The following is a 20075-nucleotide window of genomic DNA, read 5'->3' on the forward strand; positions in this document are numbered from 1 at the left end:
GTATAAAAATACCTACATGTTTAAAAATATTGCTTGTTTTTCAATATTTTTAATGTTACTAACCAGACTATGCTCAGTTCTATTACCCTTCCACCTACTAGATGTCTGACATTGATATTTGGTATCTCAACTAGACTTTTAAGGCTCCAAATTGTGCAAATGTGAGAAATAATTCACTACAAAGCTATAAATTTCACAGCTCGAAAAACCCTGAAGATTATTGATGAGGCACGGTGCAATTAGCTTATACAAAGTGCAGCTAGGAATCATGCATAATGTAAAAGAGTAACTGCTAACCACTGACTCAAGGAAGATCACTTCAGCTGGTGTTCATGGACATGAAGAATTGACATTTAACCCAAGTCCTAAGAAGATTCTTATTGCTTTAAAGCTATGGAAAGAACTTAGTTTCTAGCAATGTGAACTTGAACAAGTTCTTTAACATTTTAGTCTCAATTTTTACTTATATGAAATGGACATGACATTATGTTTCACATAGAATTGTGAAAATTAATTTAAAAAGCAATGCAGCACCTATCATTTGAACACATAGTTAATGTTTAACAAAACGTTATAAATCACATATTAGGGAAATGTGGCACTTTTCTACCCAACTAAAATACTTATTTTATTGGGAATATGGAAGCATGTTTCTTTAGGAATGTTATAAACATAAGGCAGACGCTTGCAAAGGATAACATACTTGGCACTGCTTTAAGCCCATTATATACTTTAACTCATTTAATGCTCAAAATAATCCTGTGACTTAAGTACTTCTATTTTATTTATTTTAGAAATGAAGAAATTGAGACACAGCCGTTAAGTAACTCCCCGTAGGTTATACAGCTACTAAGTGTGGAAATATGGTTCAAATTCAATTGGCTTGGCACTGAAATACAAGTTTTTAAGCCATCTCTTGACAATTAATAAAGCATATTAAGTGGGATAATGAATATACACATTCAAAATAGTACATACATAACTCATCTCTGCTTTATTTCCCAAAATACTTCAATTTTTAAAATATTTAGTCAATATATTTTTTCAGTATGCTTTTATGATATACTTTGTTTAGCAGCAAGAATAATTAAATGGGTGTTTGGTAAAGTAGAAGTGAATGGCTTTCCAAAATATATATAGAACTCTTTTTGATTAGGTTTTAGGTATAATTATTAAAATATAAGCCATATTTTATAGACTTTCAATCCAATTGGAGAAAGCCTCTGTTTTTAACTTTAAAATTAAAGTGTAGTCCTAACCTGCCAGGGAGATCTATTAAAAAGAGTCTCTTGACCCCTTCTCATCTATTGCTATGCTTTCATTTCATCATGGACCATCAAATAGACATTGTGATTTTCAAATGTATCATATACTTAAAATATAATGAGAGTAATTATTAATATTGATTTTAGTAACCTGTATGTCATTTAAATGTTTTTATTATCAACACATTGTGAGCATCTAGAGGAAATGTAACTCACCTTTACTTTCTATCCTTAGAGTTTTCTATAGATATTTAATGAATATTAAATAGTAGATATTTAATGAATATTCATTGAATGAATAATGAATATACTTAATTTCTAGTAAAGTATAAAGTGAATATTTTAAAAGCAGAATAGCCCAAATAAACTTCTTAAAATAGAAATGGTATAGAGAAATAATTAATAACCGATTAGCTATTACTAATTGGAATGATTTTATACATACATGAGGTCACATTATTTATGTGGCAAAAACCACATCTGGACAAGGCAAAGCAACTTGTTCCAAGCTCTAATATCATTCACATGCAACTAAATGTAGAATTTAACCCATGGTCTTTGCACCCAACCATTAAGTTTTAATCGATGTGTTAGTTTGTCATGTTACCGTTATTTGAATATCCTTTCCACCATAGTCATCTATGCTTTTATTCACATTTTTGTTCCCTTTGTGAAGAATATGGTCTGAGAACTTGCCGAGGGGCAGAATCAACAAAGACTTATCACGAGGCTCTGATTTCACAGCATGCTCCTTCAGGTGCCCAGACCCGCAGACAGGCTGAAGGAAGGGCCCTGTCCTGGGGGCATGTCAAGGGGAATCTGTTCCCCTGGTTGGTGTCCTTTAGGGCCAGCCCAGTGAGCTGGGCTCTTGACTTTTATTCTCTGAAAGTGCAGAACTGGTATAGTCCTTCTGCACCTGTCGATTTGGGGGGAAATATTGAAAGCCACCCTCATGGGCAGAGTCTTGCTTTCAACAGTTAATTTAAGTATCTGCAATTTTCTTTTCTTAAGTGTCTCACAGGTTAGATAAGCTCTGTTTGACGACTTTATAGCATTTCCCCACTTCTGCCAACTAGTTTGCCAAGCTTCTAATTTTTTGCACCCAACTTTCATTAACTTGCCTCATAAAAATCTGCCTTCCCAAAATGTATTACATTTATTACAGCACCTTCTATCCAGCTTAACAATCCATCTATTTTTTTTTCCTCTTTGAAGGGGGATACTTCCCTCACGCCTGTTCTTCCAGTTTTCCCATAGGCTTTTCCCATCAGTTTAAAATGTCATTACCAGATGTATCTTAAGTTCAAAATATAGATGAGTTCTTAACAACTTATGGTTATAAAAGGACATAAGGTTACAACTCATGAAACAACATTATTAAAAGAGAATAAACTTTTATATTTGGTTTTAAAATTGACTGTATTAGTAATAGCAGGATTGCCTTTTCGGGGGTTGAAGCTGATGTTAAGATTGGCTGAAATGGTAATAACAGAGACAAAGAGGTGGGTGAAGGATTCATTACAAATTGCTGTGGATTAATTCACGAGGAACAGACATATCTCAGTATCTGAGGATGACCCTGTGCAGGATTGAGCTTTTACTCTCTTCCACAGAATGCCTTTGGGGTAAATCTCAAAAAGAGACTGCTGAATACAATTGACCACTATTTTTTATGTGTAAATAGGCCATTGAGAGTTGAATGTGTACATACATTTATTACACACACTCTATAATTCTTCATACTAACATTTGTATTTTTACCACACCATTTTCTTTGGTTTTAAAATACCAAAGTAAAGGAAATTAGAATGGCTTTTATTTACTGTTTTACCAATAAAAATAGCATGAACCCGGTATGTTGAATTTTCATATACATCTTCTGTGCACTCAGGATTTGAGTTTAGGCTTGATGAAAATTCTATGGTAGAAAGTCTTACAATGATATAAGGACATATGAGATCAGCTTACAGAGGAAGAAGATGAGACCTTGAGAGGTTAAGTGATTGGCCCCAGGTCACACAGCTGGGACCAGGGCTTTTAGGATCCCCAGGCCCTGCCACAGTTTTATGTGACAGCCTTATGTAAGGAGGGCAAGTTGCTTCTCCCTTCCAAGGGTTCGGCACTGACACTCTGCACATTGCACTATGTGCAAGCCCAGAAATTCTGCCAGGAGCAAAACAACACTCCTTAAACACTCTGTGACTTTCCGAGCTGTATGAAATAAAGGTTGAAGCTAATGGTTGCCAGCTTGGAGGGAGTAGTTCCTCTGGCGCCAAATGTATGTGGAGAACAGATGAGACTGTGGGAGTGAAGTTGGCAAAAGGGAAAGAGAAATGAGTCTATTCTTTTTTTCTTTCTGAAAATGAAAGTATAATAAATATCTGGATAAGTTAGATGTTTATTATTCATTTAGAGATTCTTCCCATTTGGAAATGAAATATCTGTTCCTTCAGGGTAAGTACTCCTGAATGATAATTTTACATTATTTTTCTAAATATCACACAGTGATTCTTTTTATTTAGAAGTAAAGAGATTATTTTAATGACCTAGATATATCGAACTAGTTGTGTCCCCTTTCCTAAAAGATCATTATTCCTTATACTGAAATTTTCCTATATTTAAGCAGTGACGCATGTTAAGATAATGCGTTTCAACAATTTTGAGAACTAAAAGCAAATATACCTCACAGATAATGATTATTTAAATTTTCCCTTCATAGAGATAAAACTGTCTTTGACATAAGGAGCATGGACGTGGTAGACAAGAAGTCTATCATTTTATTTCACACTCATTTTGTTTGTGAAAAGCCTCTTATCGTGTCGGAGATCCCACATACCACAGTGAACTTGAAGGCGTCTGTTAGCAGAAGTTCTCTGGAATCTCACTCTGCTGCTTTACAGGGTATTTTGTAGAACTGAGCTCAAGAGAAACACTATGTAATGAGACCTTCCTGGATTCCCATTCATAAATCTCTTGTGTGCCTCATGGTAGAGTGTAGTGGTCCTTGTTCAATCACATTCCCGATATCTTTCTGATTTAGAGTTTTCACGTATTTTCTAATTTAAGAGTATTCTTAAATTTATTTGAGCTTGAGTTTGAAAATGTGTCTAGCATATCAGTTTGGGTTTTTTTTAAGCAATACAGATTTGCTAATGTTTGACTAAGTTGAGTTTTGTTGCTTTTTAAACAAGAACTGTAGATAAGATACTTGGTATGAGTTTGGGATTTCTGGAAGTGACCATTTCAATATGTTTGTAATTCATTCTCTGTCTCTCTGTCTCTGTCAGTCAGTCTGTCTTTGTCTTTGTCTCTCTCTTCCCCTGGCCTGTGATGTTAGACACAGTAAACAAAAGGAACACTGACACTCTTGCTTAAGGGACACTCCAGTGTAGTTCAGTGGCTGTTATATTATATTTTGAAATAAAAGCACATGATTCTAATGGAAATGCATGACTTACCTAGTCATGTCTGAATGATTCCTTGGATTAGTTATGGAGAACTTTTAGGTGTTATTAATGAGCACCTGTTTTTTATCTGCACAAATAATGTCAGCCCTACAGGACCCCATGGAGTAGACTGTTTCCGTTTATGTAGCTTAAAGTAGTAATCTATTTTCTGAAAGAAAAAAATTATTAGCCTCAGTAGCATCAAGCTCAAACATTTACATGATGGCCCTGTATAACTTTTTAAAGGATATTTACTAAAAAGCACAGTTTTCTTAGGCAGAAGTTGTCACTAAAAGTTCTATAGTTGCAGTGAAATCAGTAATATTGAGATAACATACCATGCCCATATTACTGAAATACAATTGTGTAGGGCCTTCAATTATTACTTGGTATTTCTTTCAACTCCACGTAGTCAAAGAGGTTAAGTTGTTATGCCTCCTTAGGGCAGGCTGGTGGAGGGAATTTTTAAATTCAGGTTCACTGTCACTCGAGACTGCACACAGCTAAAGGGAGTGATCAGTGTTCTCGTGACTGTCGGGTTGAATTTGAATTGAATTCCAGCGTGGAGAACTACTTGGATGCATTAGCCGAGCCTTTTCCTGTATGAAGTTTCTCCTGTGGCAGTGCATGGTGGAATCACACTCACTGCAATTTTTTCATAAAAATGTGAAGAATGCAATTGGGGGAGATTGGTGGGTTTTTTTGTTTCTAACTATGTAAGTCTAATGTCTGCAGTAATATGGAAAATTGTCCATGCCTACTTTCGAATACGTTTTTATAAGTGGGAGAGTAGAAACAGCTATGAGTTCTTAAAATAGCTATGAATTTTGCCACACAGGCCCCATTCCTTTTCACCCACTACTCAGTCGTGGAAGCAATACACCAAGGGCATTCTTAGTAGCATCCAGCTACATCTCATGGCGCTGCTTGAGATTCTCTAATGATATTTGGTTATATTTCCTGAACTAAAGCCGGTGGAGGCCAGTTTTTCCATTAAATGACACTCCTTGTTCTTCTTAAAGGCTGTGGTGTCAGGCTGCTCTCGTGGATCAGATTTTCCTAAGACTTCTAGCTCTTCCTAAGCCTCATTTGGGAAATCTTCAACAAATAGTTCCAGCAAAATTTGGATTCCCTAAGACCACATTCTGTCAGCGGTTTCTTGGTTAGAATCATCCTCTGTTCTTTACCTTTGGGCTACTTTTATCTCCATTAACCTTTTGGCTCGAGTATAAACATTTATTGAAGGCTACCTCCTTTTGTCGGTCCAGTAACTCCAGAGGTTAGTGAGAAGTGGATGCTAGTCTGACCTCTTTTATCCACATTAGATGATTCTAATTATTCCTAAGAAATGACACTTTTGACCCATTTTGTCCTTGTCAAGTTTGTCTAGTTGTAGACTGTCTAGCATGAAGCTCTGGGTTCAAAGAGTACCCAGGAGTGCAGATTTTTTAAAAACTTACAATGGGGGAGCCTCAGAAGCGCACACTATTTCCTTTCCTTTTTAAAACATTCCAGCTTCACTGAAATTCAGGGCTCCTATTATGCACCTTGAATTGATTTATTACTGAAAGAGACGGCCTAGATATAGATAAAGTGCAAACTTTAACCTGCAGAAACCCAGGGGTTATTTCAATCCAAACAAAAAATGATGAAAACCTTTGTATAAGTGAGAATAAGCCAAGTTTTGCTGAGGTTGCAAGTAACCCTAATATCGCAATAGCTTTTTGCATAAAAAAACGTTTCTTTTCTATGCTCCATGACCATTGTGGTTACCAGGGCTTCCTCCTTCCAGGCTTACAGGATGAATGCAGCAAAGGCAAGGCATCGTGGTGGTCCATTGGCTCGTCCAGCTTCTGCGAGGAAGTGACATGAGTCAGCCCTTGTTCCATTTCATTGGTCAAATGAAGTCATCTGACCACACCTAACTTTCAAAGAGACCTGGGCAGTGAAGAGTTGGAAATAAGTGATCAATGGCACCAATGACTACCACCACCTATAAACTGGATAATGGTTTTTGTCTTGACTTCTATGCTAATGACTACAAATATTACCAGTGCCTGAGAAATAGTAGGGATTCAATGCATGCTTTTTGTACATTTTTAATTCGTTTATTTATAAAAGTCTGCAGCAGAATTTGATGTGCATCCCCGGAGTACTGTATACTGTGTGGGTTGCTTTGAACACAAGCTTTGAGCTAGAAATTATTTTCCCATATCTCAGATGCGCATTGGGAAGTTCTGAACGTTCAAGTTTAAGTGATTTTTCCAGTCACAGAGCCCACTGGTAGCATGTGTCACAATTAAAACCTACATCATCCGACCCCAAGAACAGCAGTGTTCTTTCTGCTACATGTCAACTCCAAGGTCAGCGATGAGCCATGAAATGTTTTAAATTCCTAATTATAGAAATAGGAATTATTAGTCATCGCTGTGTAGTTTCTCGTACTTGAAAGGCACGGACATCAAACATATCTAATGATTTTGAATGACAAGGGAGGTTTGGTGTTATTGCCACTAAAGGAAAATTGTTTTATACTTTTGAGTACATTTGATGAGGAAGTTGTCATTTTTTTTTAACTTGAGGTCAGTAATTCTGAATGCCTTTTGTACTGGTTTTCTAATGCTGCCAAAACAAATTACTATACCTTTAGTGGCTGAAAACCACACGAATTTATTACATTAAAGTTCTGCAGATCAGAAGTCCAGTATGAGTCTCTCTAGACTAAAATTCATTTGTCAGGATGTGTTCCTTTCTGAAGGTTCTGGGGAGAATTCATTTTCTGCTCATTCAGGTTGTTGGCACAATTCAGATCCTTGAGTTTGCAGAACTGGAGTCTGCTTCTTTGCTCCCTTTAACTGAGGGCCCCTGCCAGTTTCTAGACCTCAGCATTCCTTAGTTGAGGCCTCAGCATGCCATCTCCAAATGCCGCAAAGGCAGGTGGAATCCTTTTAATGTGGAATCTCTTTGATCTACTGTAGCCTTTCTCTTTTGCTTAAGGACTCTTGTGTTTAGATTAGGTCTATCCAGTTAATCCAGGGTCACCTCAACATTTCTTGGTCCCAACCCTTAATCATATCTTTAAAATCCCTTTTGCCAAGTAAAGTAATATATTCACAGATTCCAGGGGACTAGCGTATGAACATCTTTGGAGGCCAGTTTTCTGCCTACCACACCTTTTATATCCGCTCTCTTTTCCCAACAAGTTGTACCAACTGTATTCTCTGTAGGATACTAGAGAAAGATCTTGGCCTTATTTTCTTCATTTCTGAAATTAGGGCATTAAAAATTGAATGTAAAGTTGTTTCCACTCTTTTTTTTAATGATATAAGTCAAGTAAAGTTTTATTTTATTTATTTTATTTTGTTTAAAATATTACAGATGTCCCCTTTTCTCCCCAATGACCCATTCCACCCCATCTCAACCCCCTCCCCACTCCCTCTCCACACCATTGTCCATGTCCTTGGGCTGTGCACATATGCGTATAAATTCTTTGGTTATTCTCTCTTCCTCCACCCACCCGCCCTCCTCCATCCCTCTGATATTTGTCAGTCTGATCCATGCTTCCATGTCATTGAGTCTATTCTGTTCATCAGTTTATTAAGTTCTTTAGATTCCACATATAAGTGAGATCATGTGATGTTTGTCTTTCTCTGCCTGGCTTATTTCGTTTAGCATAATATTCTCCAGGTCCAACATACTGTCCCAAAGGGTACTAACTCTTGTATAAATCCTTATGATAGAGAGAGGCCTGGGAAAGTGAACCTAATGATCATTGTGAATATTACTGTTATTTTCTACTCATGGGTTTTGCTGGTATGCACATTTCATATAACCCTGACTAATTCCTTCCTTCTCACACTGTAATCTTCTTTGGAGGCAGTCAATCTCTACAAAAGGTGACTTCTTCAGAAAGAATGACTTACCTCCTTAAAACTATAATAACTGGTCCCATGAGATTTTTTATCTACTTATTTGCTTTACAGCTTAGATATGACTTTCAGCAAATCTTTGGTACATTTTTGCATTTGCTTTATTGATTTGGCGAAAAACAAATTGTTTTCTCATCAGTTTACTTTCTTAGTAAGTCATGTTCTACCTGTACCCAAGCATAATAAATGCTTCCAAAGTTTTAAAAGGTATTACGCCTAACTTACCACTAAGGAAAGATATTAGTCAATGATTTTTGTTTGTGCCACAAAATAAACTGCTTTAAATCTTAATTTACTCATGTACAAAGTGGAGAAAATGTTAATACCTAACTCCTGGAGTTGAAAATCAAAGAAGAGAATTCTGAGCAAGTACTTGAAACCAAACATTTAGCAAGTACTCACTAGATATAAACAGCTAATATTTTGAGAGTAGCAATAGTAGGGTGGAAAAGGCAACTCATCCCTGTTTGCTCAGGACTTCCCAGTTTTAGCACTGAAAGTCCAACGTCTTGGGAAATCCTTCAATCCCAGGAAAACCCAGATGGTTGGTCACACTAGGAGTAGTAGTTTGGAAATAGAGCTAAATATAAATGTGGTCTCTGCCTTCTACAAGCTATTTGACCTAAAAGAAATTATTTAATTTTTGAGCTGCAATTTCTTTATCTGAAAATATATATGAAATAATACAACCCTCAGTCCTCCTGCTTAAACCATCTTTACTGGCTTTATTCTGCTTAGAGATTTCAGCACAAAAGGTTTTGCCTGGTATGAAGAGGTCTTTTAAGATCTCTTTCTAACCTGCCCTTCCAGACATACTTGCTATGTTCCTTTCTCTTATCAATAATGATACTAATAATATTGATGAAGATGGTGATGGTGACAGCTAATGTTTATCTAGTGCTTTCTACATACCAAGAACAGCTCTGAAGGCTTTACAAGAACTTAAACGAGCCAGCTGGTGTAGCTCAGTGGTTGAGCATCGACCTATGATCCAGGAGATCGAGGTTTGATTCCGGGCGAATGCCCAGGTTGCAGGCCTGATCCCCAGTGGGGGACATGAAGGAGGCAGCCGATCAATGACTCTCTCATCATTGATGTTTCTATTGCTCTCTCCCTCCCCCTTTATCTGTCTGAAATCAATAAAAAACGTTTTTTTTTTAAATAAAAAAGAACTTAAACGAAAGAGTCCAGAACCTGACTATTTCCTGTACACGAAACTGTCATATATTCTATTCAGACTATGACCATGCTATTGCCAAAAATTGTAAATTCTTCCTGTATATCCTTTAAGATGCCACCTGAATGTCATCTCTTCTATGAAATCCTCCCAGAATCCACAGGACAGGAATTATTTTCTTGCCCTTCACTGACCCACAAAAAATTTTCTCATGATGTTACCATGCTACGTTTTGCATTATATCAAACTTTTTTTAATTTACCTGTATCTTCACCCAAAAAAAAGAAAAACCAACCCTGTTCATATTTCCAGTAGCACGCATAGGACTGTGTTGGTTGGTTGGTTTGTGAAATGAATGGAAGATCTATTGATTTACACTAAAAGATTCCCTAAAGAATTTAAGTGATCAATAGCTATTTTTCATATTATCTATCAAAAATTGTAAAAGCTCATTTACTGTGTAGAAATTCATGTGGTTTTAAGAACTGTGGAGCATAAAAATTAAATAGTTAAAATGCATGTCTTCCCCAGGAAATAAGAGGATATAGTATAAATGGAGCCAAGTGCCTATTGTTGAAATCTGTTCTTTAAATTCAGAAGAAGCCAGTGTTACAAGTAAGACCACTGAATCCGTCAGACACAGGCTTGCTTCCTGCTTGGAGAACTGCTGACCCTGATCTGTGGACTCACTGTTTTTCTGGTGGTTAAAGGAGCTGAAATATGCATAATTAAGACCTACTCTTTAATTGGATATGGGTCACTGTCATTTCAGATTGAAGAAACTTGCTTGCTCTCAAGTTCTGTTTTGAAAATGGAAATAAATAAAAATGGTCACTCAGACTGGTAACCATAGGGACAGCTTGATAACAGTTTTGCCTAGATTATTAAAAAAATAAATGATATAATATAAAATTACTTCTTTCCTATGGGGCTTTCAAACAACTGTTTTTCATGGTTATACTTACTAAATATTAAGATACATAGTTGAAAAATTAAGACTTCAAAATGACTTAACATGAATATGAAAAATCAGATGCTAGCCTTTCTTACAATTATTCTGGCTTACCACCTCTTCTGTTGTAATATTTGAAGTGTTTTGTTCCAACTTCTTTTTAAATTCATCCATCATGGTTAATCTTTCCATTAAACTGTATGTTTTATGGTAGTTTTATTTCTCATGATGGAATTGATACTTCAAGAAATGGGTCAGCATTCATTGTATGCGTGGTTTTTACTGTGGCTTCGCAGCTAACAATAGGCCTTTATCGTTGTCGCCGCTCGAGTGAAGTGCGTTTTCCCGATTCCTCGGAGATTGGAAATGGCAGGTTACCTGGACTCCCCGAGCGAATGCTTATTGGTGCCAGTTTGGGAAATTGGCGATAGCACATTGCACGTGGGCAAGCCCCCGCCCGGGCTGCGATCTCCTTGGCGGGATCGTATCTAGGTGCAAATGCAGCGCAGAAGTTACCTCGCGGCCCTCGTATTGCCCCCGTGCTGTGGTTTCTGTGACATTTGATATACAGGACATGGGCTGGTGACTGATAAAAGCCCGATGCCAGTTCATGGGACTCACCAGAGACGAGAGTCCTGCTCAGCTTCCTCACGTCCTCCCCAGTTCATTTCCTGCCATGAACATTTATCAACAGAGTTAAAGAAATAACTTGGGTACCACACGGCCTAAAATGATGAACCTTTTAAGCCTCCTGTTTAAAATGTCCACTGGAAGCATTTTGTCAGAACTACGTCACTTGCCTCCCCCCTCCTGCGTCTCTCGGGTGGAGGGAGCTCAGTCTTGCCTTGCTGTGCATTTGAACTCGTTCGCAACCCTCTCGGAGAGCCTTGCTGGAGACAGCGTTTGGTGGGTCCTTAGCATTACTGTTATTTCAGGTACCATCGGCCCACATACCCGCAAGAAGCAAAGGGGGCTGAGTGGACTTCACTATTCATTCAGAATAAATTCCTGCTCTAATATAAGTGTTGCTCAGGATAGAGCTTTGAAATGGATCCTGATTCTTTAAATTCTTTCCTGTCTGTTTCAGGAAATAGCGAGATCCTGTTGATAGTCGAGTACAATGTGTCTAAAGTTCACTTCTAAACGCCCTGCTCTTTGCAAGGAAAGTCACCTGCATTCTCTTTATAACTCAGAGCCGCAAGAGATCTGTGTAATCTTGGAGATCTGATCCAGTATCATTTGGGGGGGGGAATCCTTGATAATAATTCTACCACTCAGATTAGGGAGAGAGTAAAGCTTCACAGCTTCTGTCGTCTTAAAGAGATATCGTGAGACAGGGGACTAAGGACTTGGATTAGGGTTTGGGAGATTTAGTTGTTTGTAAAAATGAAATGATTAGTACGGTTATTATTCAGGTTTTTAATCAACGAAAGCAAATGGCATGTTTGTTATTTTTCTGCAGAAGGCAAAGGCTCAGGTCCCGATGGTGCTGACGTCTGGTCCCAAGTGGCTCCTGGATGTGACTTGGCAGGGAGTGGAAGACAGCAAGAACAACTGCATCGTGTACAGCAAAGGTAAAGGCAAGACCCTTTCCCTCCTTTGGAAAACTGTTGAAACCTGAGCATTGCAAAACCGCACCAGACGAGCAGGGACCGGGGTCCAAAGCTGATCCTTCCTTCCTTTCCTGTCGTGAATCTCTCATACCTGCATTGGCAGCAAAGCCTACTAATTTTTACAGCGTAAAACAAAAAGTATCATGCCATTGAATACTTAGTGCCGCGCACATTTCCCTAACCTCTGTTCATGTTTGAGTGGCCTGAGGTGGCCCTTCTTGCTCTTGGTTTTTAGAGATGGCCAGTCTGATGAAATCCCAGCCTCCTCTCTCAGGCATTATCTATCAAAACGCGAACCCCTTGTGAAATTTAGCGATTCCTGTCAATGCGGATGCGCCGGGAGGCAGGGCCTTCCAGCCAGTTTCTTGAAATCACTCCTGATGGGAGGGCCGCTTAAAATGAAACCATTGCGAAGATGGAATTCTTCCCTCTCTCCCGGTTGCCTTCTGAAGGGCAGGAGGCAACCGGGAGAGAGGAAGCGGTGGCTTGCAGAGCTTTGCCTTTGATTTGCTCAGTGTGACATCAACCTAGACCTGTCAGACAGCTAGGCCCTGGCTACAAAGGAGCCGAGCCTCAGCTCCGCGGTGGCATAGCCTGCGACTGGCTCTCCAGAACACGGCCCCCTCCTCGTGTGTGGTGTGGTTTGGGGCACTTTTCTCCATGTTCCAGTTATGGACCCGAGCTCTGTACTTTGCCAGTGAAATCCCTAATCTCTCTCCTTTGTAAATATTGCAAAACCTTGTGCTTCTCATGTTTAATTTCTTTTAGCTTTCATTTTTAACCAAATAGACCTACTGAGATCAAAGATTTATTTGCACATTGAACCTAGAAACCATGAAAGCATACAAGGGAACAAGAAAATAAGCGCCCCTATCAATGTATTAACATATAAAACACTAATCATAACATCAAAGACTCTTAAAAACTTGCTAGAAACAATTACAACTCGTTCCTATAATCATTACAATTTGTACACTTATAAGAGGATTGCCTTTAAACTACCACAAGCCTTTGAAAGTTGAAACACCGGAAAGAGGGAATTTTGCAAGCTAAGAAAACAATCTGCACAGCAGGATCTGATTATATTCTTTCTCCTTCTGTAATTGCTGGTCCCATACCCACTATTTTCTAACCCTGAATACCTGCGGTATGCTGCTGTGGGAGCTTTTAGCTGGAAGAGAAAGTCGATTTTCCCAGAGTATGTCAATGTGATCTATCAAAGTGGAAAGAAATAGTAGGGTGAGCCAGCCTCCCAGTGCCCACGTTCAGAATGCAAACCTCCAAAAGGTAGCTTGGAATATCGGGTTGGTTACTGGAAGGAGATTTTTTTTGCTGTACAGTGTCTTATCTCCATCATGGCCCTGTAACATGGACAGACGAAGCAAGGCAGTGGCTGTTCTGTCGTAACGCAAATCGTCGCATCTGTAGATCAGGCATTCTTCTGGAAGCGGCTATTGTTGCATTGTTATATAAGGAAACAAAATTCTAATTCCGTGTTCAGTGGAGTGCTTTATGTGTTTGTATTATGGTTGGATATACCTTAAGCCTTTGGGCAATAAATTTTGAGTAATTTATAGAAGCTTATTTATTAATTAATTAACTCATAAAACTATGTGCGAGCCTTGTTCATGGATAGTAATGGTCACGTGTACTAAGCACCCCCGAATCCTCACCATTGCTACTCCCAGACCAAATTGTACAGATTTCTCTCATTGCTCTTCGTTTCCTTAGTTTATGACCATTTTATGCATTTAGGAAGAATAAGTGCGAAGTAGGCTCTTTCCTCCCTTTCCAATCTACTCTGTATTTACTGAGGGCAAGGACTGTGCCTTAGTCACCTTTCTATCTTTGACATGCTGCTTATTCAAAAAAAGCACTAAATAAATATCGATTGGTTGACTAGATAAACAAATAATGAATGTTTGCCAGAGAATATAATAGACACTTCATATACTATGAGGATGAACCATTTGAATTCCTGCCATTTAATAGTTTTTATCCTCCAAAAGGCAATTTGATATTGTTCACCTTACAAGAACAATTGTAAGGTAGCAGGGACTGCAATAACTATATATACACTATTTCATTTAATCATCACTTAAACATTCCATAAGGTAATTAATATACTACCTCATTTTAACAGGATGAAATTGGGAATTCATAGGGTAAGTAACTTGCCATGGTCACAGAGCTGATATGCGCAGTGGTTGATGTGGAGTTCGCATGCACATTGGTCTAACTTAGGGTCTGAGTTACACATAGTAGAATATGCTCTCCCTGCACCAAGCTTTTAAACAGCTCAGTGAGATGGACAGGGTTTTTTCAATTTGACACAATTTGACATTGTGACTTAGAGAGGTAGGATGGTTGTCCTGGGTCATGAAGAGCTAACAATGGAGCCAAGTTTGAATCCAGGTCTTGACAATTCCAAATCCTGTACTCTGTGTCCTATAAGTAAACCCTCTCAAGCCATGCAGACCTTTATGTCCAGAAACACAAAGAGTTTATATTAGCATGGAACTTCCCAGAGAGAGAGAGAGAGAGAGAGTGTGTGTTTTCTTTCCAATGGACATCCACCGGAATTAGTGCTCTGGGCAATACACTTGGGAAAACTCTGCTGCAGACTCTACTCTGATCTCCTAAATGGGCTCCAGAGGCCTGATGTTAATTCCTAGAATTCAGATTTCCTTTGGAAGGAGAGGTAGCTCACCTAAAGTATGTCTTCAAGTTCTGTGAATACCTTAATATTCTGGGATTGTAGTAGGGATCATTTGAGTCATGGAAAATGTGGCCCCAGGAAGCACTCCTACCAGGACCGGTGGGCTCTGAAGCCTTCTGTCTTCACAGCCTGGTGGCATGGCAAGCCTCCCCAAAGCAAATGAGTTTTGTAGGTGGAAGGATTTAGCAATTTAGATTTAACAATATTGACTTGAACATCTCTAATGTGTGAGGTATTTTCAAAGTGGATATGTTATTTTGGGAGGCTCTTGTTTTCAAGTGATAGAAATCCAAATGAAGTCGGCTTGTGCAAAAAAAAAAAAATTTTAAGTGCACACATGTGTGCCCATGAGTGTCTGAGTGCTTGCTTGTGTATGTGAGTGTGTGTGTGTGCGTGTGTGTGTGTGTTAGGAGTAAAGGAGTTCATCTGCTCATGTAACTGAGAATCCAGGGAAGAATCCAGGGAAATTCTGGACTTGGGAAACACCTTAATCCAGTTGTTCAAACCCTGTCCCCAGATTGTCTCGCTGTCTTCTGCCGCCTCTTTCTTTTGTGGGCTTCATTCTCAGAAATATTCCTCTCAGGTGGTGGGAGGCTCCAGACTTATTCTACCAGCTCAACAATTCAGCAAAAAGAGAGCTTTTCCGGGTTTTGATTGGGACGCATCACATACCAGTCCCTAAACTAGTTAATCACTATGACTCTCCCTGGCTGACTACAGCCATCCTTAGGGCCAAAGAGTAGAATTATCCCCACATGAGCCACTAAGATGGACGGTAAATAGTTCCCCAAATGAAACCAAAGTACTGTTTCCAGACACACACAAAAATGATTGCTTGTTGGGCTACATCCATGCACCCAGATTTCCTTATTTGGTTTTCTAGCTCTGACCCTACATGACTTGTGCATTCTATGCCAAAATCATTATTATACGATTGGGCTAACTGAGAGCATATTAGCACGTATTTACAAATAGGATGTGAGATGCATATATGTAGTATTTTTAAAATATGCTTTGACTGTAAAATTTTTGATATTTTTTATGTTATGTCGATAGAACACTTTGTGTAACTATTATCATTTAAGAGACGCACTTCTTGAAGTATTATTAAATATGGGCTAGTAACAAAATTAAATATAATTATAAAATTTTCATTTCCAAGGTGTTTATCAAATAATTATTATAAAATTGTATTATATCGCTTAGTGCTGTTTAACAGGCTGCCAACATCTTGTTTTATCAAAGTAAAAAAAGTATAGTATTTGGCATTACTGTTATAATCTGATGTACTTTTTTCCTGCCTCGACTACCCCCTGCCATTCCAGAAAGTAATTAGCTCATCCAGACATTGATGGACCAGACTTGTTGGGTCGTCTGTTTTTGTCATTATTGTCAACAGACTCCAGATAATTCTAATTTACTTATCTTCAGTGAAAAAAGACTAAAAAGCACTATGCTGAAGTTAAAGGGCGGTTGCTAGGGGGTAGGAAGAGCAAGGTCTGCCCACTTATGACTAAAATCATGCCTGCTGAGCATTGGAGGGTGTCCTCTTTTTTTATTTTTCAATTACAGTTTACATTTAATATTATTTTGTATTAGTTTCCGTTGTACAGTGTAGTGTCGTCTTTTCTCTGTAACGCTCTGCTCTTTATGGCGGTCGCACAGCATGGTGGCCTTTTCCTCTATGAAGAGTACATTGCTTTAATTTGAGTTTTATGTTTCTGAGTATTTAAAATTAAGCCTGTAGCATGGGAGTTTATTCGTTCAGTTCACTTCACAGAAGGAATATTATTTAGCTTTTCATGAAGTTGTTACTTCAGAGTAGCCACATTCTCTAGGTACCCAGATGAAGAGAAGAGACATTGCGAATCCCAGGAGTGGGAAAGCGTCAGGCTAGCCCACTCTCGCCTGAACCACAGGAGAATTCTTGCTCTGGCCGGCAGTTCAGCTGGTGAATTGTCCTCCCTATGCACCGAGGTTGCAGGTTCAATTGCCAGTCAAGGCACATAATAGAAGCAACCAGTGAATGCATAAATGAGTGGAACGACAAGCCGATGTTTCTCTCTCTCTCCCTCTCTCCCTCTCCTTTTCCCTCTCTCTAAAAATCGATCAATAAAAAAAATGATTATTTCTCTGTGAAAGCACAATATCACTGTAAAAGCATTGTTGCTCATAGGTAACTTTGGGCAGGTCATTTTCCCTCTCTAAATCTTGACTTTTCTCAGCTGTAAAAACGGAATAGCAGTGGCTGTCTCACAGGATTTTGGGGGAAAGCACCTACTTAATAACTGTGTATGTTATATCAATATTATATTGCTGATTATCTTATACTCAGTCCAATTTGCCCTATAGTCATAAGTCAGTACAAATTTAGAAGAAATGAAACCAGGCCTGCATGTTGATATCAAGCAAGTATGCAAGAAAATGTGGTCATCTGATACAAGACTTATAGCCAAGAATTCCCTAAGTCCCTTTCAGTCCCTATGAGCCCACGGTATCTGCAGGGAACCACATTACAGAATCAGGGGACTAATGCCTTTGCCAGAAGATATTATTGGATAATTTTTTTTCTTTCGGCCCATGATATTTCTGTATTTAATGAAAGTCATATAAAATGCTAATATAAAGATGATCATGATGATAATATTAACACTGGTAATAGCAGTTATCATTTATTAAGCACTTGTTATTCTAAACGCGGTACGTACATTTTCTTATTTACCATGGCAAATGCATGATGTAAGAAGCATTTGTATTCCCACTTTACAGATGAGCAAACCAAGGTTGAGATAAGTAAATAGTTGAAGGATATATAGCTCATACGTGATGAAATTGGGATTCAGTCTTGAACATATTGTCCTAAAAACCCAAATATACAGTTAGCAGAGTTTTGAAGATAATGGTTGCAGGTTATTGCTCGTCTTTGCAAAATTGCGTACGATACGTTTATCAGCAAAACTTTTTGTCATCCTCTGGCTTGGCTTAAAGAGAAAGTGTTCAAGAACTAGAACAGCAGTGACGGCAGTACTTTTTCTAATTTCTCTGTTGCTTTTAAGACCACAGCAATTTAAAGTCATATAGGAGACCAATCTCAAAGTCATTCATGATCATCCTCAAAGTTCTGATTTTTCTTGTTTGCACAGATGTAGCCATGCAGTTAATTCAGTTAGGCCTGTATTGATTGTCTGCTGTGTTCGCAGTCCTATACTAGGCACTGTTGCATTAATGACAGATTCTAATACGGCCTATCTTGGGTGAGCAACTTTCTGCACACTGACTACATTGATCAAATTTTCAAAAGAAAGATCTTTCATTATAAGAATTCTTGCAAAAGTCTGAGCTATTTTCCACGTTAAAACAGAAGATCTGTTGCATGTTACTAGAATTTTGAAACAATGGTCTTGTCTTTCGTGGCGGCCAGTTGTTACACTAGCCTACAAGTTAATATGCAACTTTATCTAAAGGGCCTAATATCATAGAAGTAAGAAACAATAATTTAGCCCTGCTGGTGTGGCTCAGCAGGTGAACGTAGACCTATGATCCAGGAGATTGCGGTTCGAATCCCAGTCAGGGCCATGCCGGGGTTGCAGGCTCGATCCCCAGCAGGGGGCTTGCAGGAGGCAGCCGATCAGTGACTCTCTCATCATTGATGATTCTCTCTTTCTCTCTCTCTCCCCCCTTCCTCTCTTTGAAATCAATAAAAAATATATATATATTTTAAAAGAAACAATAATTTAAAAGGAAAAATGTGCTTAAAATAAAGTATTTCCATTTGGTAATTCATAGAAAATGCATAACTATTGTCTGTTTTTACAGTATTCTTAAAAGAGGGTGGGTGCCTGAACCAAATATTTAACAGCAAGAATTATAAAAGCATAAGGCGATTAAGTTAGCTAGTCACAGAATTCCAATATTGCTTTTTAAATGACTTCGGGATATAGGAGGTACTGAGGTTATTATCTGTTATCAGGAATACGGGGGAATTGTGCAACTGGATAATAACCAAACAAACTGACACAATGTAAAATTACATTATCAGTGTGTTAAAACAAAATTGCACCCTAAAGGAGTCCGCATGCCAGCTCAGAGCCGCAGTGTAATTATGCTTAACTCTGATAATTAAAATACAACAGAGATCAACAGAATCATTTTCATTAAGAAAATTATTAATGATGGTGGTATAGCAGTAATTGATTGCAGAGCACCACAGGATAAGGCGATGCCGAAAACCCAGCGTGTTTCACGAGCATCGAGGCTTTCTCCGGTTATGTTCTGTAAGAACGAGAGATGTTCTGGGGAGCCAGCAATTTATTATGCCTGCTCTAGGAATCAGTGCTTGTAAAAAGAGCTGCTTTCGAAAACCACCCTGTTGAGTTCAAATTGTCGTTTCTGAGGGGTGCTTAAGGTCAAGCCGAGTGACCCCACACGTGACTGTGCTGTTTACAATAGAGCTTGTCTGTTGCAAATTGCAGGATGACAGCGGTTTTAGCAACTATCCTGCCTCCTGTCATGTCTCTTTTTTACTATGCATTTGCTTTTTTTACAGTTATGTGAGTGATTTAATGATGTTATTCCAGTCTGCTGCTGGTCAGACCCAAGAGTTTATGTCCTTAGTTGTTATTAATGCCTGCGGTGTGATATGAAAAAAAATACACTTGTTCTCCTATCACATCGCTGTGAGTTTCCTTAATGAAATGTTGGTAAATAATCCTGCGTGATAATACTATTAATTACCTCACGCTGCCATATGTTGAAAAAAAATATATCCCTGACTACCCTGGATCCATGCATGAATGAAGCTTCTGTCTTTTAGGGGTAAAAGCCCAGTTAGGATGTTGGCAGATAAGTCCTAGGAATCTACCAGGGTTGTAAGTATAAGAATGAAAACCAAAGAGTGAGGTCTTTGGAGAGGTGACTCACTATCACGCAGGTAAGTTAGCTTGTCATTCGGAGAGATGCTGATCTTGAAAGCTA

At 38.5% G+C, this 20075-nt stretch overlaps 1 protein-coding gene across 1 annotated transcript in view; it reads left to right on the top strand.

Moving 5' to 3' along the window:
- ZFPM2 (zinc finger protein, FOG family member 2) overlaps window positions 1–20075 on the top strand; it is a 365534-nt gene that overhangs the window by 228474 nt on the left and 116985 nt on the right. The window contains exon 5 of the mRNA XM_081116257.1: window positions 12232–12343. Coding sequence (XP_080972383.1) covers window positions 12232–12343 — 112 coding nt within the window. The remainder of the gene's footprint in view (window positions 1–12231; window positions 12344–20075) is intronic.

Source organism: Miniopterus schreibersii (genome assembly GCF_964146895.1).
Source record: "Miniopterus schreibersii genome assembly, chromosome: 17".
In the NCBI taxonomy this organism is placed as follows: Eukaryota; Metazoa; Chordata; class Mammalia; order Chiroptera; family Miniopteridae; genus Miniopterus; species Miniopterus schreibersii.